The 22674-nt window shown below is 40.3% G+C and overlaps 1 protein-coding gene across 2 annotated transcripts in view; it reads right to left on the bottom strand.

The window, feature by feature from the left end:
- ELP1 (elongator acetyltransferase complex subunit 1) overlaps positions 1-22460 on the bottom strand; it is a 64819-nt gene extending 42359 nt beyond the window's left edge. Inside the window, exons 1-12 of one of the 2 annotated variants that reach the window (XM_003810890.6) lie at positions 22322-22460; positions 19440-19644; positions 18215-18367; positions 15813-15894; positions 14961-15041; positions 11280-11365; positions 7684-7780; positions 7242-7332; positions 5971-6094; positions 4625-4718; positions 1952-2182; positions 691-861 (exon numbers count right to left, since the gene is read on the bottom strand). In XM_003810890.6, the coding sequence (XP_003810938.2) occupies positions 691-861; positions 1952-2182; positions 4625-4718; positions 5971-6094; positions 7242-7332; positions 7684-7780; positions 11280-11365; positions 14961-15041; positions 15813-15894; positions 18215-18367; positions 19440-19589 (1360 nt within the window). In that variant the 5' untranslated portion in view covers positions 19590-19644; positions 22322-22460. The remainder of the gene's footprint in view (positions 1-690; positions 862-1951; positions 2183-4624; positions 4719-5970; positions 6095-7241; positions 7333-7683; positions 7781-11279; positions 11366-14960; positions 15042-15812; positions 15895-18214; positions 18368-19439; positions 19645-22321) is intronic. The other variant, XM_034967934.3, reaches the window with a different exon arrangement.
- Positions 22461-22674: the final 214 nt, after the last annotated feature.

Genomic DNA, 22674 nt, shown 5'->3' with positions numbered 1-22674 from the left:
TTAAATTAATTAATTTTGATTATTCTCTCTTGGCAACTATCTAGGCTTTTTCTGAGAATTCAAAAGATATTTGAAAACAAGGCTACCACTGCCATATGCCAGCAGAATTTATGACGTAACCACAGAACTCACAAGTAAAAACAAATTTCAGATTCTCCAGCACATCAGGAAAGTAATGAAGAACTGACAGCAATGGGGCTGTGGCAGGACAAGTGGATTAGGAGCTAGAGCACCTGTGTTGAGGTCCTTGTCCATTCTTGTTCAAACAAATTACAAAACCTCTGACACTGTGTTCCCTCATCTACAAAAGAGGAAAACCCCATCTCTGACACAGTTCCTAGGAGGGATGATATCAACTGAAAATATGTGTAAAGGCTATGAAAAGAGTAAAACATGTTAACAATGTATAACATACTATGTTATTTCCAGAGTTCAATGTTATTCTTAAATAACTGACTCTTCAAGTCAGTAAGGGAAAAGGAATGGCTCATACACACCAGTATAGGATTAAAAAAAAAACAAAAACAAAAACCCAAGCCAATTAAATATCATAATGATAATGATATCAACTGCAGACTTAAAAATTTTGAGAAACACTAGACCTATGGCAACACCAAACTATAATTTGCTTTTATGTAGGAGTAGAAGGGACTTGATTCAGAACATCTTGGTAAAAGTTTTATAACATACCACATTTATAAACAGAAATCTGGTTACTGGCATCTAGAACAGCAAGGTCATTACTCTTTTGAGGGTGTGCAAAGAATGTGACTTGATTCACAGGGTGTGGGAACAGCAGTTGGTAGGTGCACATGGGAGGCGGAACCACAGTCTGCTGGAAGACTGTCACCAACACCCTGTCTGCAGTGAAAAAGAAAGAAGAGGATTAGACCTAGGGATATTCAATTGGTAAGATAAGCCATCTGAACATCACAGCATATCTAAACAATAATGGCAATTCACAAAAAAATAACTTTCAATGTTTTTCTCAGGAACAAGTTTAAAAACAGTGTGGGATGGGGAAATGTCATGGGTTCTGTCCATAATTGGCTATTGTCACCTCTAGGCCTAGGGGAGTCCATCTCAGAACCTGGAGTTTCAGGTGCCAGGGACTAAGGCAAAAAGGCCAAGAGGTCAGACCTCTAGCTTTAAACCTGGGCCTGCAACCAAGCCACACTAAACCAAGGGAATTAATACTTTCAAAATCCTTAAAGCACTTTCCTATGTGTGGATTTGGTAATAACACAGATCTGATTAAGTTCTCTATATAGAACACATGACTATAAAATCAGTATTATGTAGAATATTACACAGAATATGAATTAATATACCACCTCACATTACAATCTTAGAAGCCAGTGCTCCCTTTCATATCAGCAATGAAACTATTCATTAAGGTGACTACTTCACTCCTCAGTCTTGCCCTCCCCACCCTACCCCCTAAAAAAACCTTCTACCTCATTATAAAATATCAACCTAATCTTCATATTAGGCAAACGTTTATGCATGAACTGAACATACTGGAGAGGTATATATCAGCAAGCATTTGTATCAGGAAACAAAGTAACACAAGTGGGGTGGTATAAGGATCAATTATAAATCTGTGTCAGGGCAAACAGATAAAGCTAACACACCCAATCCCACAAGACTGTACTGTTGTCGTCCTCTCTACCTAGAGTCAAAGTTTTCAGTGTCTTCAAAGGCCAGGCAAGTAAACGTGTGAAGGCCACAGATGCAGTATAACAGGAAACTGGGGGGGGGGGGGGGAAGGGGGACAATGGTTCTCAGGAGAGAATATACCCCACCTTATATCCCATTCAATAAAAAAACAAGTAACCCAAACAGCCAAAACAAATAAAGATTCCCCACTGTTCCAGTCAAACCACCACATCTGCAGGCCCTAGGCTCAGGACTCCTTGCAGGCTCATGGACACACTTCCCAGGAGCTTACTTCCATCAATGACAGCCACATTGGACAAGTCACTTGAATTATCTCCCACGCTCCGGTCAGTCGTCCAGTGCCAATCATAGGCGAGGTAATGCCAGCCCTGACAGACAACATGCAGCCGGTATGGGGTCACAGGGTCCCACATCAGAGACACAATCTTGCTCTTCCCACAGGTGCTGAAGGATAAACTTTGCTTGAGATACCAGTGATAGTTTCCAACAGTCCAGAGCTGAACTGCAAGGGAAAATGAAAAGAAGGCCGTTAAAGGCTGGGAAGCAGACTTCATCCCACTTGCCAGAGGGGTTCAAGGGCAATCTTTTCTTTTTCAAAGGACCCTTCCTGCTCAGCCTCGTCTCTAAAATAAGAACAATAATAATTGCCAAAAAATAGCTTTCCATGCAGATAAAATATCAAGAATCAATAAGGTCAGAAATACATGTTTATTTTCTTGTTTTTTTTCTATTTTTAACTTTTATTCATATGTTTATTTTCGTTTTTTTTTGTTTTTTTTTTTATTGACAGGGTCTCGCTCTGCCGGCCAGGCTGGAGTGCAGTGGTGCAATCTCGGCTCACTGCAAGCTCCACCTCCCGGGTTCATGACATTCTCCTACCTCAGCCTCTCGAGTAGCTAGGACTACAGGCACCCACCACCACACCTGGCTAATTTTTTTTTTTGTATTTTTAGTAGAAACATGGTTTCACCGTGTTAGCCAGGATGGTCTCGATCTCCTGACCTTGTGATCTGCCTGCCTCGGCCTCCCAAAGTGCTGAGATTACAGGCCTGAGCCACCACGCCTGGCCCACATGTTTATTTTCAACTTTACTTCCAAACTTTATGATCACAATGGAAGGCTACCAGGACAAAGCATTCTTTTAGTGGGTTTTCTCATGAAGATTTAGGAAGAAGATAACTTGGCAATTAGATTAAAAGTATTAAAACACTTAATCCAAGATCTAGACTAGCATCATTGTGTTGTATTGGGCTTAAGATGCTTATTTTCTTTCAGGTGCTTTGCAAGCACTTATGTTCAAGGCTATCTGTGTATTAACCCTGATTCAGCTGTCCAAAGAAGATAAGCATGAAATTATCCTTCCAACATCTATTAAGCAAGCAAGACTTAATCATGCCAAAACCAACCTTTACTAAACAGATGACATATAAATTAAGACCTCAGTTATATTAGGAATTATAGTTATATTAAGAAATATTATTTATATTAAGGATTTTCTCAATCTCCTTGCTCACTAATGCTTAACTTAGTGATCACAGCAAACATAACCTAGTCTCAAACCGCATTATTACAACACTTTGAAGTTAGACCACATGCTGATGTTCTGTGAGCACAGATGTTGTGGCTGTTCTTGTGCAATGTGTGTGTGAGCCACCGCACCTGGCCCATACCTACTACACTTTTAACAAAAACAAGATGATAGCTATACTGAGATATATACATGAAAAACCTAGAAAACAAGAAAATTTGAATAGTGATTATTACGAAGTGGTAGAACTATGAGATTTTTTTCTCATCTTATTTTCTAACATTTTCAAGTATTATTTAATACTTAAAACCACACACTTATACATTTTAAAAGCTATAAAAATATTCTTACTTTTACACTTAATCTAAATCTTCTTTCACGTCCACAGAATTCCTTTGGTTAGTGTTTTTTTCTGTGGTAATACCATGCACTAGGGAAAGCACGTGATGACTTACAACAGTTAATTTTATTGTGTCAAGTTGGCTAGGCTATGGCACCCAGCTATCTGCTGAAACTCCAGATGTTGCTGTGAAGGTATTCTGTAGATGTGATTAATATTTATAATCGGCTGACTGTAAGGAAAGCAGATTATTCTCCATAATGTGGGAAGGTCCCATTCATTCAGCTGAAGACCTTAAAAGCAAAAACTGAGGCTTCGCAGAAAAGAAGAAATTCTACCTTAAGGCTGTAACAGAAATCCTCCCTAAGTTTCCAGCCTGCCCTACAGATTTCATACTCAAGACAGCAACATCAATTCTTACCTGAATTTCCAGCCTGCCAACCTGCCCCACAAATTTCAAACTTGCCATCCCCTACATTAGCTAATCTTTTAAAGTAAATCTATCCACACTCTATTACTCTCTCTCCCTCCCGCCCCACCCTATTCCCTCTCTCACCGTCTCTCTATGTAAGTACAGCTGACCCTTGAACAACACAGGCTTGAACTGCACAGGTCCATTTATATTCATATTTTTTTCAATGAATACAGTCGGCCCTTCATATTGTGGATTCTATACCCGCAACCAAACGCACATCAAAAATATGGTACTTGAGGAATGCAAAACCCAAGTATACAAAAGGCTGACTTTTCATATCTGAGTGTTCTGCAGGGTTGACTGCAGGACTTGACCATGTGTGGATTTTGGCGTCCATGGGCAATCCTAGAACTAATCCCCCGAGAATACTGAGGGACGAATTATATATATGTATTATTTCTGTTTCTCTAGAGAACCCCAACCAATACATGACTGAAATCCACAATCAATCAAAACCTAACCACCCCCATCTCCACCTACCCACTTCAGCATCTTTGATTCTACTAAGGGACTAAGTAGAAGGGATGAAGGAAATCCCATACCTGTCTACTTTCAACTACGTTTTATGGGGCAGAAGGCTGGGGTACTACAGCTGTCTTACCACAGGTTTTCGGAATGGAGCTTTCTTCTCTCTGAAGGTCTTCCAGCCAAACTGCAAGCACAGAGGAATCTGCATTCCAGAGCAAGTCATTTACCTAGAAGGGAAAAAAGATCTGTCATTGGCTTTCAGTTATGGATTTACTTCCAAATCTTTATAATAGCTGTATTTCCTCTCTCAAATCAAATAATCCCACTACCTGAGCTCATCCCTAGCTGTAAATCACTAACCTACGGAGGCATTAAACAAATCTGTAAAATATGTCATTATTATGTAGAGGACTTAAAAAAAAGAAATACATTATGCTTAAAGATTAAAAGAGACTTAAGAAACTTAACCAAATACAAGGTGACATTTTTAGACAATCAGAGAAACTGGAATATGGACTGGGTGTTAGACAACACAGAGATAAGATGTAATAATGGAATTATGGTTATGTAAAGAAAAATGTCCTTAACTGTTATAAATAAATATTGAAAATATGATTTCTAGAATTAAAACTCCAGGAAATAAAAATATATGTAAGTATATGTATGTATAGGCCAAAGAGTTGCGGACAGATGAAAATAGTTTTGCAAAATGTTGGTATCTACTGAAAGTGAGTAATAGTTACATGGGAGTTCATTAAACTCGTCTCTCAACTTAGGATGTTTAAAATTTTACACAGAGATACCATTTGATGTGTTCTCACTTCAGCAAGAATCTTAATGGTATACAAACCACTTAAGATTTAAATGTTATAAATGAAAAACATCTTCATTACTGGAAAAATTATGCTTTTGTCAAAATAAATAATAAAAACTAGCATTTTTATTTCCTACTTCTGTTTTATCTAAGGTGGGGGACAAATGCTATTATTTGCAAAATCACTGGAAAAACAATATATCTTTTATTAAATAAAAATCAGTTCTAGGAAGCCACCATTTTTATTACTATTTACTCTAAAGCTACTATTTATATATCCATATCAAATATAAATCCCCTCTATAGGCCAGGCATGATGGCTCACGCCTGTAATCCCAGCACTTTGGGAGGTGGAGGCGGGTGGATCACCTGAGGTCAGGGGTTTGAGACCAGCCTGACCAACACGGAGAAACCCCGTCTCTACTAAAAATACAAAATTAGCTGGCTGTGGTGGCGCATGCCTGTAATCCCAGCTACTTGGGAGGCTGAGGCAGGAGAATCACTTGAACCTAGGAGGCGGAGGTTGCAGTGAATCGAGATTGCACCATCGCACTCCAACCTGGGCAACAAGAATGAAACTCCATCTCAAAAAAAAAAAAAAAAATTCCCTCTATAGCTATGGAAAGTCCTCTACACTCGAGGGTGAAACAAACTCAGGCACTTACCTTAACCTCATCTTTAAGGAAGGGAAGTGTAAAGTGTCCATGAAGGAGTCCATTTTTCTCAAAAAACACAATATCCTGCTGGTTGGGTTTATCTTGTGTAGATGCAATCAAACTGCCTGAGGGTCTTAAAGCAAACTCAGAGTGTTACAACGTCGAAAGCTCACCTAACTAAAGAATAGATAAAATCCAGAAGAGTTTTTTTTTTTCCAGCAAACATGAATGAATGAATGAACGAATTAATGAATATCTTTATCCAAGGAAGTTTTAAATCCCATGTGTCCCTTGTCTCTTGGCAAGCGGTTCATCCCATTGTGGGACTGTACTTGCCCAGAGGAAAGAGTGCCTTTTCCTATTTTACACAGAGGCTCCATTTGCCCACAAAACCTTACATATTTACACTGCATTTGGATGACTTTAAAAATAGTAAGTTATCTAAACCATTCCAGGTATAATGTCCTAAAAATCAAAATCTATTTCTCCTTCCATTATACGACTTCAGCAAATATTCTATGCTCCAGTAGGTCTTTTTTAAGACTTCACCAAATGTTGAAAACATCTTAATTGCCTCATCTTATTCATATTTGTCTCTAGGGTTTTAATTCAAATACATTTCTCTTCTGCTCTATCATATAATACCATTCAGATACTGGTGGGAAACAAGAGGTCTACATACAACAGATATCACCGAAACAGAGGAGATACATCTTCTATCTAAAATCAGGCAGCCACATATGACAGGCAAATTGTAACCTGCACAAGGGTACTGGGCCAAGGAGGAGAATGGAAGGAAAGAGCAGGGTCTGAATCCAGCCTGCATGCTCCTTGGCAAGCAGATCCTCTACTGTGGGAATTTTGTGCCAAGGAAGGAGGCTCTTTCCCTAATTTCCACAAAAGCACCATTTGCCCCACAGAGCCTTGCAAACTGGGCCTTCCCTTCTAAACACTATTTTCTGCTCTGTACAATGGCTTCATATATACCCTGCCTTAAAACCACAGCCTTTTAAGAGTTAGGAATGCAAAATATATGCGGCCTTGGAACAATGAAATCTGTGAAGAAGCGTAAAATCTACTATTCGAGTTGAATTCAGACTTCAGGGAATAAGAAAAAAAAAAAAAGAAGAAGAAACAAAGATAGATACAGCCTTTTAACCAAATGAAGAAATGTAAAAATCCTTTTGTGTTACACAAACATCTGTATCATCTGTATCCATGTGTACCACCACCTCTACTCTGGTTCCAAGAATTTCTCTAAGGTTTCTTCTCCCACTCACTTCCAAGCCAGGGCTGGTCCCAGTCCTGCCACAGGCTCACTGGTTGACTGCAAAGCAAACTCTCGGTTCCACACTCTGACCTTCCGAGCTCCTGTGCGGGAGTGGAGTCAAACACACATACACACTTAAAACATTATGATAAAAGTTGTCAATTCAGAACTATTCAAACACCTTCCTTACAAATAAAAACTGCCATGGTTTTACATAGCCAATTAGATTAATTTTGTTACAAATTTGTGTCCACCAGGTAGGAGGATGGACCAAATGGCCCCAAAGGACTCTTCTAATTCTTAACTCTAAACTCATTTCACATTTAAAGCAGCACATCCTTGCCTCATATGTATAATTAATACCCTACTCAAAGCAAAAGAAAGAAAATTTTTCTTAATTTTAAGAAGATAAAAATGTTTTATTGTTGTTTAACTGCAATATATTTCCATACCTGTTTCTGGGCAAACAACACTCACAGCAAAAAACTGTCCATCCCCCCGCCAGGTAACTTGTGGTCTATGGTCATCCCAGGGCAAAGCAGACTCATGCTAAAAAGGGGAACAAACACCAATATTACTGGGGGACCTTAAGTATCCCAGAATCAAACAAGCCTCAGACCACTAGATATAGATGTTTTTTAAGAGGTTTAAGCTACTTTGAAAGCCTGCCTCTAGAATCAGAAACCATCCAAGGGTTGGTTCTTAGAACGCAGAAATCATCAAAAAGAAGAAAAAAATGTAAAACAAACAAAATCCTCCTTTGGGCATTTAAAAAAAAAAAAAAGTGGCCTCTGAGAACAGCAAAAGAGGAAAAGAGCTACAGATCTAGATCCTGAATATAATGAGCTAAGGAACCTATCAGGTAACTACAACAAGGAAACAAGTGTTCCATTTGTCCAACAGGGTAGAGTTTTGTTTACATATTGTGTAAGCTTCACAACAGGGCACAGATGAGTTAAGATGTGAACAAGGTGAATAGGGAGGAGCCACAGAGGTGGTAAAGGCAGCAGCAAACAATGACGAAAACATGGAAATGTTCTCATTCTGCAGCATGACGGGAAGAAACGTCTCCTCCAGGGCCACGTGTATCTCAATCCTGACGCCAACTCTACCGGGTGGGAGACAGATGACCACCCGGGCATTCATCATCATATTCTAGTAACAGCCTAAGAATTCTGCTAGTACTGTACTATAGTCTGCACAGTAGGGAATACATAGGTAGCCTAACAAAATTTATTCTCAATGAAACTGTCCTAGGGTATAGAAACCAAACCTCCTTTACTGAAGGGTTAAGGCCTGAAATAGGCATTATATGAAATAGAACTGGAAATAATTAAGGACAGAAAACGTAGATGGCAAGCAGGGTATTATTGAGTCATCTATTCTAGAAGAGTAGCTCATAGAAATTTCTACATATAATTATGCTTCCATTTGTTCAGGTCCAACCCTTGGTATCCTCCTCAATTCCTCCCTCTCACCCAATTTTTTTTTTTTTTTTTTTTTGAGACGGAGTCTTGCTTTATGGCCCAGGCTGGAGTGCAGTGGCACAATCTTGGCTCACGGCAACCTCTGCCTCCCAGGTACGAGTGATTCTACTACCTTAGCTTCTCAAGTAGCTGAGATTACAGGCGTCTGCCACCATGCCTGGCTAATTTTTGTATTTTTAGTAGAGACAGGATTTCACCATGTTGGACATGCTGGTCTTGAACTCCTGACCTCAGGTGATCTGCCCACCTTGGCCTCCCAAAGTGCTGGGATTACAGGCATCAGCCACTGTGCCCAGCTAAATGCAACCTCTTGAATCAGTGTTACTGGGCACTAGGAGAGCCCAGGCAGGGAACAGGCTGAGGGCTAGAATAACACAACTTAAAAAATCAAAGTAAATTATGCTCACATGAGTACTTGTATCTGACTACTCCATGGATTTTTGTTTTCTTTTCTGAAGGGCAGCTGTGAACTTCCAAACCAAGACGAGGCCCTAGAAAGCCTTTAGAAAAAGTTCATGGAAAAAAGCTAGAGTAGTTTACTGGATAGTACATTAGATAACAGGATGCTCGGTTTTTTCCCCCATTACCTGGATCATCCTATACCATTAATAAACCCTAATTTTGTTAATACTAGATAAGTCTTACTCTAGCAGGTACCAGTAGTAAAGTGTCATCTTCTCCAGAGTTTAACAAAGTATGGAAAACTGCCTTATTTTCAAAACTACCATAGATTCCCTTAAAGTACTATTTTTTAACACCTTTACTGGGATATAATTTACATATTATTAAGGTTCGCCCATTTGAAGCACACAATTCAATGCACCTTGGGTTTTTTTGTTTGTTTGTTTAAACTCAGTGGTAAGAATCAATGTTTTTAAAGTATATTTACAAAGTTGAATAGCCATCACCATAATCTAAATTTTGAGCATTTTCATCATCCCAAAAAGAAACCCCATATCCATTAGCAGTCACTCCTTCCCCACCCCACCCCACAGCCCTACCCAACCACTACTCTACTTTCTGCCTCTGTGGATTTGCCCCTTCTGGGCACTTCATACAAATGGGATCATATTATATGTGATCTTTTATGACTGGCTTCTTTCACTTAGCATAATCTTTATGAGGTTTACCCATGTCATAACATGTATGAGTAAAGCACTATTTTTAAATCGAAAAGATATGGTCTTAGAAAGCTGTACCATAATTTACTTGTTGCTTACAGCAAGAAAGAATATTCAAATTGCACCAACTATTTACTTGGTCAAGTTCCTGTTTAGTCAAGGATACCTTTTAAGTCCTGCCAAAAAAAAAAAAAAAATCACTTAAAAATCAGGGGGACATGAAAACCACTTGTCCAAAGCTGGGCAGTTGTAGTGGATCACCCCCAAAGAAGCAAGGTTGTGTCTCAGAGTACTTACTCCATGTTTCTGCCCTCTAATAATCCTTTACTGTTCTAATAAGTCAATAGCTTTCAGAATGTTAAATTAGACCCACTATGCATATTTTACTCACAATAAAGTTGTTTTGAAATAAAAACTACGCTTTAAAAAGTTTCAAAAGTTATTTGTCTACTAAAATAAAAGCAGCAACTACCATTTGAGTGCCTACACTGTGCTGATGCTATGATAGCTGTTTTATATATGTTATTACCTGCCCATCTCAACCCTTGTAAGGAGACATTATGTTGTCCACTTTACAGAGAATACTGAGGCTCAGAAACATTAGTAAACTTCCCTGCCAAGGTCTCATAGCTTCTAAATGTTATAAGGATAATGTAATCTGTACTTTTCTAACAGAGATCTGTAATGCCCCTGGGGGTACCTGGTAGTGTGCCAGAGGGTAAATATGGCACATCTTCTTGGGGCATTAATTTTACTCAAGGGTAACACTTTTCAATTCATAGTTTTAAAAAATATTCGTATTGTATAAAGTAAAATAAAATATAAGAGTTTAAATGAATTTAATGTGACACGGACACTACTTCCCCAGGTGCCCCAAGAGTCTGCACTCTTCTTGTGTCCACACACCTCTGCCTTCAGGGGCCGCCCCGCCTACATTAGAAGATTAAAAAGTCCTGCCTTGAGTCATCAAGACATCATTATATGGTCTTCAGAATTTTCCAATCCAGAAGTAAGGAAAACAAAGAGTTTCATCCAACAGAAAAAGAAAAATATCTAATATACACATATACGGGAAAAGTATGAGAACATGCATGTGAATGAAGGATGGCAGCTTTCTCTGGAGAGGAAGGGGAGGGACATCGGGACGGGATACACAGGGGGTTTCCTTTGTCTGTGATGTTTTATTTTTTAAACTGGGTGATGAATATTGGTTATAATTATTTGCTACTATGAAAATAAATCACAAAGCAACTTGGCAATAACAAGGAAAAAAAGGATCTTTCTAGAGGGACTCATTTCCTGAAGGCTCTAGGCAGTTTTACTAAAGCAGAAGAGAACTGTTCATTACTGGCATCTAAGTGGACACCAAAGAGCTCCTGGTGGGTGGCAAACTTAACATTTGTTCCAGTCAAGGCTTTTTATCCATCAAACCAAACTTACCATTTGCATCTGAAAAGCTGCTTGTCTGCCTTCTGATCCATGGAACTGTGTCTCCTTCCTACCCCATCCAACAGTGATAAACTTGCCTACAGAACAATTGGCAAGACAACTAATAAGCTACATGAAATGAAACAAAAACAGTTTCACTGCTATTCTTCATGAAGTTAGTCATTGGCAATTACTCAGGTCCTCTAACACCTCTCAATAAATTGACCAGCAGTCAATATTTGAGAAACCTATATTTCAGGCTGGGCGTGGTGGCTCATGCCTATAGTCCCAACACTTTGGGAGGCTGAGGCAGGAGGATCACTTGAGTCCAGGAGTTCGAGACCAGCCTGGGCAACATAGGGAGACACCCATCTCTACAAAAAGTATACAAAATAAGCTGGACATGATGGCACACACCTGTGGTCCCAGCTACTCAAGAGACTGAAGTAGGAGGATCACTTGAACCCAGGAGTTCAAGGCTGCAGTGAGCCCTGATTGTACTACTGCACTCTCTAGCCTGGGTAACACAGCGAGACCCCCATCTCAAAACAAACAAACAAAACCCATTTCATATTATATGCAGCAGTGATTTTGAAGAATTTGAAATGCCCTTCCTTATTTTGGAAAGCATTTTACTGCCATCTTACATATTCCAAGTTTCTTTGATGGCACAAGTCAGCGATCTCACCCTCACCTTATAAGTAAGAAGAATGAAACATGAAGAGTTTACAAAATATGTCCGGAACATAAAACCCCAAGATGAGAACTGGGAATAAAATTCTGATTGCAAGCTCTCACTGGTGATAGAGGGGCTGCAGGTCACAAAACAGCTCCTCACATAGACTTAGAGATTGAGACCCTCCCTAATGGTGGAGCCAAAAGTTAGAACACAGGTCTTCTGCCTTCCAGGCTGACTGGGGTTCTTTCTAGATCATAACACTTCTCTTATATAAACTATTAGGCAGAGTTGCTGAAACAACACAACCCTTCTGTTCCTGGAGGTAGGATCCATTTGCAAGAGGCACAATAAAGATGGTCCTGAAAACATCACCCAATCCAGGACCCAATACTTTCCTCCTGCCATTGATTCTGATTCTGATGAAGCAGGGCTGTTTGCAATTCCTATAAATTATGGGTCCATATGACCATTTCCTGTCTGCTCACATCCAAGTGCTACAGTACCTCAATTGCTGCTGCGTACAAATGGTAGTGACTATCCTGGTGCAAACCCCCAGGCTTCTATCTGCAAGTTTCCACAGAAAGATTAAGGACCAAGGAATGAAGAAAGAGAACTTTTCCAATGGAAGACAAGAAATGATGGGGTTACAGCAGGGATTTGCAAAACTACAGCCTACATCTGCTTTTACAAACAAATGTTTACTGGAACATAGATGTGCTTATGTATCATGTATAACTTTCACACCTCAACATTAGAATTGAGCAGCTGCAACACAGATCATACAGCCTGCAAAGCTGAACATATTCATGACCTAGCCCTTTTCAGAACAAGTTTACTGACCCCAGGATAGAGGAAAAATATTCATCACTCCGTAGAATGATTTTTTTTTTTTTGTACTGAGAAACACATTTCTGAGACCTAAGACTTTAACTTGGCCTACATTTCCTTTGATTTACTGCATTAGGATTTGTGTGAAAAAGTCAGTGGGAAACACCAGGCCCAGAGTACTTTCCCATCCCAAAATGTACTGTGTGCTGTTACTCTCTCTCTGACTGTCCTCAAAGCTGGATGCCCCAGAGTTCCACCCTGGATTCTAGACTCTTCCTGTACAGCATCTGCTCCCTGAGCAAGTCCATCTGTTCCCAAAACTGTCAGAATTTCCTACATACCCACTACTCTCAGTCCATAGCTCTGGCCTCTCCTGAGCTTCAGCCTTATATTTGCATACTCCACATGGCAATCACATATGGTCCTTCAACAAATCCAAAACAGATCTCACCACCCACCCCTTACAGACCAGCACTTCTCCATCTTCCCTGTTACTGGCATCTTTATTGCCAACACCTGAGGTTCTGGCTGGAGTCCTGCTCAACCTTTTCTTATTCACCTTACATACGCAAAGCCTATTTATTTCACTTTCTAAACTGGTATTTCTCAAACTGGCCTAGGGCAGAAGGGGAATCATGCACATATATTCTAAAAAAGTTTTCCAGCTAATTCTAAAAAATGTACTCCCATCCACATTGTGAATCAAGTTTTTTCCTGAATGATTCCTGCTTCTAGCCCCACACAAACCTTCCTTATCTTTCATCTGGATTCCTGTAGCAACCTCCTACCTGATCACCCTGCCTCTCATCTCTTCCCTCTCCACACACAAAAACAACAAAAATATGCCATCACGAGCCATCTTTCTATTAAATAAATCTCTTTAAACCTCTTATCATCAAAACTTGTAATGGCTGATCAACTATAACTCAATGTCCATATTCCCTACTACCAACTCAATCAAATCTGTCCCATTTATTTCATTCTACACTCACATTCTGCCACTTCAGCAATGCTGAATTACTCACAGTTCCCTGAGTAACCCACAATGTTTCTATGAAATAACCCTCCCTTGAAATGGACACTTGAAATGGACACATTCACTTGCTTGGACTGTTCCCCACCCTTATCCCTCACCTACCCAATACCAATTCAGCTGACTACTCCCCACCCTTATCCCTCACCTGCCCAACACCAATTCAGCTGACTACTCCCCACCCTTATCCCTCACCTACCCAACACCAATTCGGCTGAGACTCAGCTCAAGTTGGCCTCCTAGAGGAAATAAATCATCCCTCTCTAGTTACTCGTTTCCTTCCCTTATGCTACCCCAGTACCTGCACATCATATCATTACTGTGCTGATACCACCAAGCCCAGCTAATTTTTAAATTCTTTGTAGATGCTGGGTCTCCCTATGTTGCCTAGGCTAGTATCAAACTCCTGGGCTCAAGCAATCCTCCTGCCTCATCCTCCAAAAGTGCTGGGATTACAGGCATGAGCCACTGTGCCCAGCCCTCCAAAATTATTTCTGAACAAATACATTATTTGTAAATAAATGGGTAGAAGTTGTCTAAATGATTTCTCAGAGTTGATGGAGCAAGAAGGCAGGAAGTTAGACCGTAACAGAAGTTGGAACATCTTCTTCCCCATCCCTCTTCAATCAGGCCAGCTACTTTGTGACTTCAAGATGGCCAAAGCTTATGCTTAATAAGCGTCTCTCTTCTCCTGCACTGCCCTTCAATATCCCCACAGCCTTAATGCCCAGATGACCTTGGCTAGATTTTAGCAAGAAAATAATCTGATTGTTCCCATGGAAATGCAGATTGGATCTAATCGTAGGAACAAAAACCAGCCTTCTATTCCATCTTTCTTCTTTTCTTGTCCCTAAAACTGTATCCCAGAAATACTAGCTTGTACAGTCCCTTTCACTGAAAGCCCAGCCTAAGACTTTCCTAGGGTTTGGGTAATAACTATCTAAGTGACCTTAAACCCTCAGACCTGGAGAGGCATCAGTAGGCCTTTTAAGATTTGAGATGGGCTGAAGGAACTGGGCTAATAGACATTTAATAGCTGGGGGTTTAACCTTCACAGTTCTTTGGCCTAATGACATGGCTATTAGTGCACAAGGAAATGGTCAAAAATGGGAAGAAACGTAGGTCACAAAATATTGCACAAAGCTATACTTACTTTCACCAAAATCATCCTGATGGATCTGCTGCTCCAGGATTGGCTCAAAATCTTTTGTCATCATAATCAGGGTCTGTTGACCTTAGAGAAACACAAACAAAAATGATTTTATTTTCATGTAACAAATTTGCCATTCCTAAGTACCTATGGCACTGTAAGCTAAGGAGCTGGAGTTAGTCTGAACAGAGCAGACAGAATTCATCCAAAATGCTTTGACTTAAAAAAACAAACAACAATGACAAAAAACCCCAAAAAGCTTTGCCTAGATAAGTCACCTGGTGCTTATGCTCAGCTATTAATGTGTGTACAGTTGAACATAAAAGTCCACAAAGCCCTCCTCCACTAACTTCAACACTCCTTGTCCCCAAGATACCTCTAAATATATATGTCATCAGTAGAGCTGGTTTACTAAACTCATCTGGAATGATGAGACTTAAAGGGGAAAAACAGCAACAAAACCCAAGAAGGGCTTTTAGAATGTGTTCATACAGCAACTCTTAGAATAAGTTAAAATACATATTGCTGACATTTTTAACTCTAACTGGGGACTTAGCAGCCTCCCCAAGTTTTATGACTTTGTTTCTTACTCCCAAAGACTTAAAAAGTTACATGAAACAACTTTTTATAATGATAGACTAAGAGGCAAAACTTCAGTCACCAAAAAAAAATCACTCTACGTTATATATATATATATACACACACACATACATAATTGGTATTATACTGGTTCATAATTGGTATTATACTGGTTCAAAGAAATTTTTTGAAATTCAAGCAGCCCAAAGCTGATGAAGCCTGTAAGACATCTGGAATGTTTTAAAAAAGCCAGTGAGGCACCAGTAACAAGCTTACCTGTGGCAAGAAGCACCAGCTCTTGGTCAGGACTCCAACTCATAACAGAGATACCACTGGCTACACTCCCAACACACTCCAGCTGAGACAGAGAAAATTGAAAAGAGAGACTCAAACACTAGCATCTCAGTAAAAACTGACTGCAACTTCAATCAAAACAATTAAAAAAACAAAACGAAAAGACATCAGTATATGGAAGAGATATCTGCACTCTCATGTTTGTTGCAGCTCTGTTCACAATAGCTAAGATTTGGAAGCAACCTAAGTGTCCATCAATGGATGACTGGATAAAGAAATTGTGGTACTATACACAATGGAGTACTATTCAGCCATAAAAAAAGAATAAGATCCTGTCATCTGCAACAACATAGATGGAACTGGAGATGATTACGTTAAGTGAAATAAACCAGACACAGAAAGACAAACATCGCATGTTCTCACTTATTTGTGTGATCTAAAAATCAAAACAATTGAACTCACGGACACAGAGAGTACAAGGATGGTTACCAGAGGCTGGGAAGGGTAGTGAGGGGCTGAGGGAAGTTGGGATGGTTAATAGGTACAAAAAAAAAATAGAAAGAATAAATAAGACCTGCTATTTGATAGCACAACAAGGTAACTACAGTCAATAGTAATTGCACATTTAAAAATAACTGAAAGACTGTAATTGGATTGTTCGTAACACAAAGGATAAACGCTTGATGGGATGGATATCCTATTCTCCATGATGTGGTTATTTTGCACTGCATGCCTGTATCAGAACATCTCATGTAGCCCATAAATATATGTACCTACTATGTACTCATAAAAATTAAAAATTTATATTTAAAAATTAAAACAAGAACTTACTCAACAAACATTTCTTCAGTAATGGATATCAAGAGAATAGACCTGTTATTAGGCACAGGGATTAGAAATAAATCTCTCTTTCTTCCCAGAGCTGTCTCACGAGGGAGATAAAAGAAGACCCTACAGAGGATGACAGCAATGACCAAGATCTATGGAAAGCAAAATGCGTCTCAGCACAGGGAATGACAAGTGGCCCAAAGTCCAGAAAAAGTTTTTCTGACGTGTTTCAAAGAGTGGTAATAAGGACAGGAAAGAGAGACCAGGAAGAAAACACAGTGTAGAGGCACAAAGCCAGAAAAAAGAGCAGTTAAAAATCAGCTGCAACTAAAACATAAGGTTTATGTACACACAGGAACAATGGGGGGATGAGGCTAAAAAGGAATGTGGGGAACAGATAGTGAAAGGGGCTTATAAGGCACAATAGTGGGCTCTACCTTTCAGACAATTGAGAAGCCACTAAAGGGCAGAATCAGCACCATTAAATGAAGATAAATAGACTGGAAGAGCTCAGTAACCAGGAAACAATGCTACAAAATGTTTTGAAAGTAAAAGCATCTATCTTTTAAATACGAAAAAAAAACAAGCTGTGTATGACAGGTTTGATATTTCCCACCATGAACTGCAAGTAAAGGTTTATCATTGTACTAAATGGAATGGTTAAGAGCAGAGGTGCCAGATTTAGACTGTTAGGGTCAAACCCCATTTGATTACTGTGTGACCCTGGTCTAATTACTTAAGCACTCTGTGCCTCAACTGCCTCTTCTGAGGAATAGCAAACAACAACCTACTGCATAAGGTCATGGTGAAGATTAAATAAATTTGCATGAAAAGCACTTTAAAAAGTGCCAGGCACATGATAGTTAATAAATGTAAGCTGCTATCATTATCCTACTATTAGTAATACTCTAACTTCTGTGACATAATCAATGTTAAGGAGATCACAACTAATGAAGTAATCGAAGAAGATTTAAAGAATCAGCCAAGTGTAATTTGAATCCCTTGCTGTTAAGAAGGTGAGGATAGAAATCAGAAACTCAACTATACACTAAAGTAGAGAAAGAAGCAATTGCTTGAAGTCTAGCTCTACTGGCAGTCATCAGATGTGCAGGTAATGACAATGTATTTACTTTAGTGCCTAGACTTCAGGGACTCTAAATTTAGCCAATCAACATTCATAACAGAAAATCTAAGTCAGATAAACAAAGACTTCCTAAATTGAGAAACAAAGGTTGCAACTCAAGATGAGGGTCTGATAAGAGGTGATTTACACCACATAAGAATAGCCAGTTTTAACTTTTAAAAAAATATATTCTCATTTGGAACGTTCTGATCACTCTGATTAATAGATGCAGCAGACAAAACTGAGTTTTAGAAGAATCTTAACATATAGATAAAGCCATGTTAACAATTTTTTAAATAAAGAAATATATAATGCAAAAATTAATTAGCAAAAGTGTAACTATTATGGCTACTGATTTGAAAACTTCCACAAATAGCAAGTAACCTATTTGAGGATGCTTGAGACTCCCCCCTCACTGGAGTCTTCCACTTACCTGTTGTGTGCTGAGACTGCAGAGTATGATGTCTCCAGAGGCTGTGGCCACACACACAGACTCCTGATCCAGCAAGTCCTGAACACCAACAATGCGGCCACTTCCATCCTCTGGGAGAAAGCCTTCTGCCACCAAAGAAACTTCATTTTTCACCTTTCACCAAAGTAAACACAAGCAAATTAACCCAGTCTACTTTCAAGAATAATTGATAACATTTCCAGAAATACTTTTTAATGCTTCTTTTATTACATAAAAGCTTTCAAAAATACTTTTTCTAGATGAAAATCCAAACTTTCATTTGAGAAATATCACTACTCTGTCATCTCTAACAAGAAAAATAGGTAATGTGACCTTTTTGCCAAACAAACACAAAAACAAAAACAATAAGCCTGGTCTCTTTAAAAATGTCCACTAAAATATGATGCTAATAGCTATGCTTTTCTAAGATTTCTATAGTATGGGGAAAAGGCACTAAAGGATGTAACTGCCTAAAATGTATTAGTAGAAGAACATAATCAAGGGACCATATCAAAACCAACCCACAGAGGGTTTAAAAGTACATATAGTTAGGAGCCAACACTAAAGATTCTGATTTAGTTGACATGAGATGTGGGCTCAAACTTTTAGAAAGCTCCATGGGCAACTTTCGTGTTCATTCCCAATTAAAAACCACTCTTGGCCGGGCGCTGAGGCAGGCAGATCACGAGGTCAGGAGATGAAGACCATCCTGGCTAACACGGTGAAACCGCACGTCTACTAAAAATACAAAAAATTAGCTGGGTGCGGTGGCGGGCGCCTGTAGTCCCAGCTTCTCGGGAGGCTGAGGCAGGAGAATGGCGTGAACCCGGGGAGGCGGAGCTTGCAGTGAGCCGAGATCACACCACTGCACTCCAGCCTGGGTAACAGAGCGAGACTCCGTCTCAAAAAAAAAAAAACAAACCACTCTTATAAACAGAATTTGCATGACAAAGAGGGTAAAAAGTATGGCACACACTCAAAAAGTAAGGTCAGAGTTCTACTGACTTAGGTTAAAATAGCAGCAGAGTTAAAGAAGGATTACGATTTAAGCTATGTCTAACATGGCATATATATGAAGCAAAAGATGTTTATTTGGGAGGATATAAATTCAATAAGATATAAAGAAAGACCATGTGGGGAAAGAAATTTGGAAGAAGAGAAATCAAGGGTCATACCCACATGCTGGCATTCTACATCAGTAACTTACTTCTCTTGAGACAGGGTCTACTTCTATCAGGCCATGTTCTGAACCAATGAGCACTGTCCCCTGTTCAGTTCGGAGACAGAAGCACTGAGGATTCCCTGGACCTTGAATATCCCTGAACTCCAGGGTCCGAAATAATTTCAGATTTCGCATGATGAAGTGATTCCCACGAGACAAGTACAACTATCCCTTGATGAATCATTAATCCCTAAGAGAAAAATAAATAGCTTAATAGTGATAAATGACCATATTTATTTAAATGAAATGATTCAGGGGGTGAAGAAGTGGTAGTCAGAAATCAGAATAACCAAGAAAAGAAAAAACTTACCTCTCTGAGTACACACCCATGTACGGACTATAGCAGCAACCTGACCCACTCTATACAGTTATGGTCTACAAATTAGGAATTCTGAAACCTATTTTATGTTCTTTTTAGGAGAGGCAAGATTCTCAACTTTAGAATGTTTTCTTCAAAAAAGATGTAATATCAGTTATTCCTTTGGGAAAGTTGAAAGAACAAATGAATGGGAAAACATTTTATTTTTGCATATTAGGACATCTTTATAAAATCATGAGGAAAAACAAAAGGGTATCCCACTGATTAGCACTATTTGAAAATCCATTTTTATATACTGGCAGTTGAAGAGAATCTGAAATGACTTTAATATTCACCAGGTCTATTCATTTATAAACTGGTTTTATACATTCATAAAAAAACTGAACTCAAAGATAGAAAAGCATTTACTGTTCTAAAGGGGAAGAGAAAATACTGGGACATGACAACAGTTTACTTCAAAATGATGACCAACATTTCAAGGACCCTGATGACCTGACATAACTACTTCCAGTAACTTTGTTCTTCTGGCCAGGCTTTTCCCAGGACAATATAAAACGTGGGAAAAGAGTGCTAAACAAGACATCTACTTTGGTCTGGCAAAATCAGGCTTGCTTAAATGCATAACATTACCTAAGTAGGGGAAAAAAATGTTACTGTGCTAGTTATTTATATTCAGATCCCTTTAAGGCTTATGATTGTAAGTCCCTAACTTATGTTAGGGGTAGCAATTACAAGGACCACACTGGCCTTATTGTCACTTTAATCCAAGGAGAATTCTCTCATCTTGGCACCCCACATATGTATGACATAGAAAGAATAAAGATGAATCAATCCTAATAGTACACAGAAGATAATGTCAAGTGTCATAGGAATTATATAATATATAATGTGGGATAAGAGAAAGGTAAGTTTATATATGATGGAAGTGAGGAAGATAATCAAGGCAGACAATGATTTTAGTAAGTTTTGGTGACAATTATATTCAAGAACTGCTAGAAATTACTTGAAACCTCTAACATATCATGCAGGTTTTTTTGTTTTTTGAGACGGAGTTTCGCTCTTATTGCCCAGGCTGGAGTGCAATGGCGCGATCTCGGCTCACCGCAACATCTGCCTCCCGGGTTCAAGCGATTCTCCTGCCTCAGCCTCCGGAGTAGCTGGGATTACAGGCGCCCGGCACCATGCCCAGTTAATTTTTGTATTTTTAGTAGAGACAGGGTTTCACCATGTTGGCCAGGCTGTTCTTGAACTCCTGACCTCAAGTGATCCACCCGCCTCTGCCTCCCAAAGTGCTGGGATTACAGGCGTGAGCCACCGTGCCTGGCCGCGTTTTTCATCTTTAAACATCATAAAAACGCCTCAAAACTAGTTTCTCTGAAATTTCACACCCATCAGCCTTATTCCCTTACCTTCTCGGAGGAAGACTTCCCTCCACTTCTTTCCAGGCTAGGAAAGGAATATCCTCCATATTGCCACAGGACCTAGGCCTATTAGTACTCTTTCTTGGACATCTGCAACCTCCAACCTTCCTGCCTCCACTGATTCAAACTCTTCGCAGTTCTTAAATGTGCTAAAGATCCCTCCACACCAAAGGTCAATCGTGGATTCTCTCTTAATTTCCTGATAACTGCTTCATTTTCTTCCCTTGCCCCTTCGACTATCCACCTCTTGGCTAGACATCACATGCATGATTACATATACCAGGTAGATCACGAATATGCTTATTAGGCCTAAATGCCTAGCCCTGACCGAATTAGCCCAAACTTACCACTAAACCCACATTTTCAACCTCCTGATAGAATCACAAGCATGTCTCACATGCACATCAAATGCGACCTGGAAAGCAAAGAACTTGCTATTCTTCCCCCAAATGACAGTTCCCACTATTTGGGGACAGGCCATTTCTACTCTATGTTCCCAAGCTGAAAAATTGTCTTTGCTGCCTTTTTGCTTACTCTTCATACGGATCTATTCATTGATTAGTTCCGTGGCTGTCAATATACAGTTGAATTCTTTACGATCCGGTTTGTGGCCTACATCCAACACCGACTGAGCACTTGCTAAGTACTGGGATCTGAAGATTACTCAGCCACTGTCTCCACGGAGATCATCGTTAACGGGAGAGAAAGCCACGTAAAACACCACGTTAGATGGAGAAGCACAGAGGACACCACCTCCACGAAAAAGTCTCACACGCGAGAAAGGACCCGCACCACAGCACCCGAGCCTCTATTAACCGCCGCCTCCCATCGTGAATTAATAATCTCGCTTTCAGCGTTATTATCAACCCCCTGCAAGCAATCAAGAGGCTGGGTTAAGTCCGGCTGGAGGGGCAGCAGGCATCCCTGGGCTGTCGCGCCTCCCAGCGCCCCCGATGGAGCAGGTGGCAAGGCTGCAAAAAGAATTTAAGGTTCTAGGAAAGAGGTGGTGCAGCCCGCACTCCAGTCCCCGGCCCGCAGCAGGCAGAGGAGGCTCCGGGTCTCCTTCACCCGGACACCGCCGGCGGAGGGGTCCACTCCCGTGCCCCTACCCTGGATGGATCGCTTACCTGAGGACCCCCAAACAGAGGTGCGTCCGGCCTCGCCTCCCCAGCCACGCGCAGCCGGCTACCCAGAGTCCGCTCCCACAGTCCGCACCCAGAGTCGGCTCCGAATTGCGCACGCGTCTCTGTCCGCGGCTCCCGCTCTCTCACCGACGGCACTAGGCCTCCAAGGATGGAGGCGCCCTCCAGGGGAAAACGCTGAAGCGCTGCAAAGAAGCCAGCGGCGCAATGGGTGCGTCAACTAGGCAGGCCCAGCGCCGGGAGTGCGGCGCGGGAGTGACGTCACCAGGCGGAGGGGGCGAGGCCGAGCCCGCTTCTGGTCACTTACGGCGGCCGGCCTTCTTTGTAGGCCTGGCACC

This window comes from Pan paniscus, chromosome 11 (genome assembly GCF_029289425.2).
Source record: "Pan paniscus chromosome 11, NHGRI_mPanPan1-v2.0_pri, whole genome shotgun sequence".
In the NCBI taxonomy this organism is placed as follows: domain Eukaryota; kingdom Metazoa; phylum Chordata; class Mammalia; order Primates; family Hominidae; genus Pan; species Pan paniscus.
The sequence above is the reverse complement of the archived record's forward strand: the minus strand, read 5'-3'. Positions and strand labels throughout refer to the sequence as shown.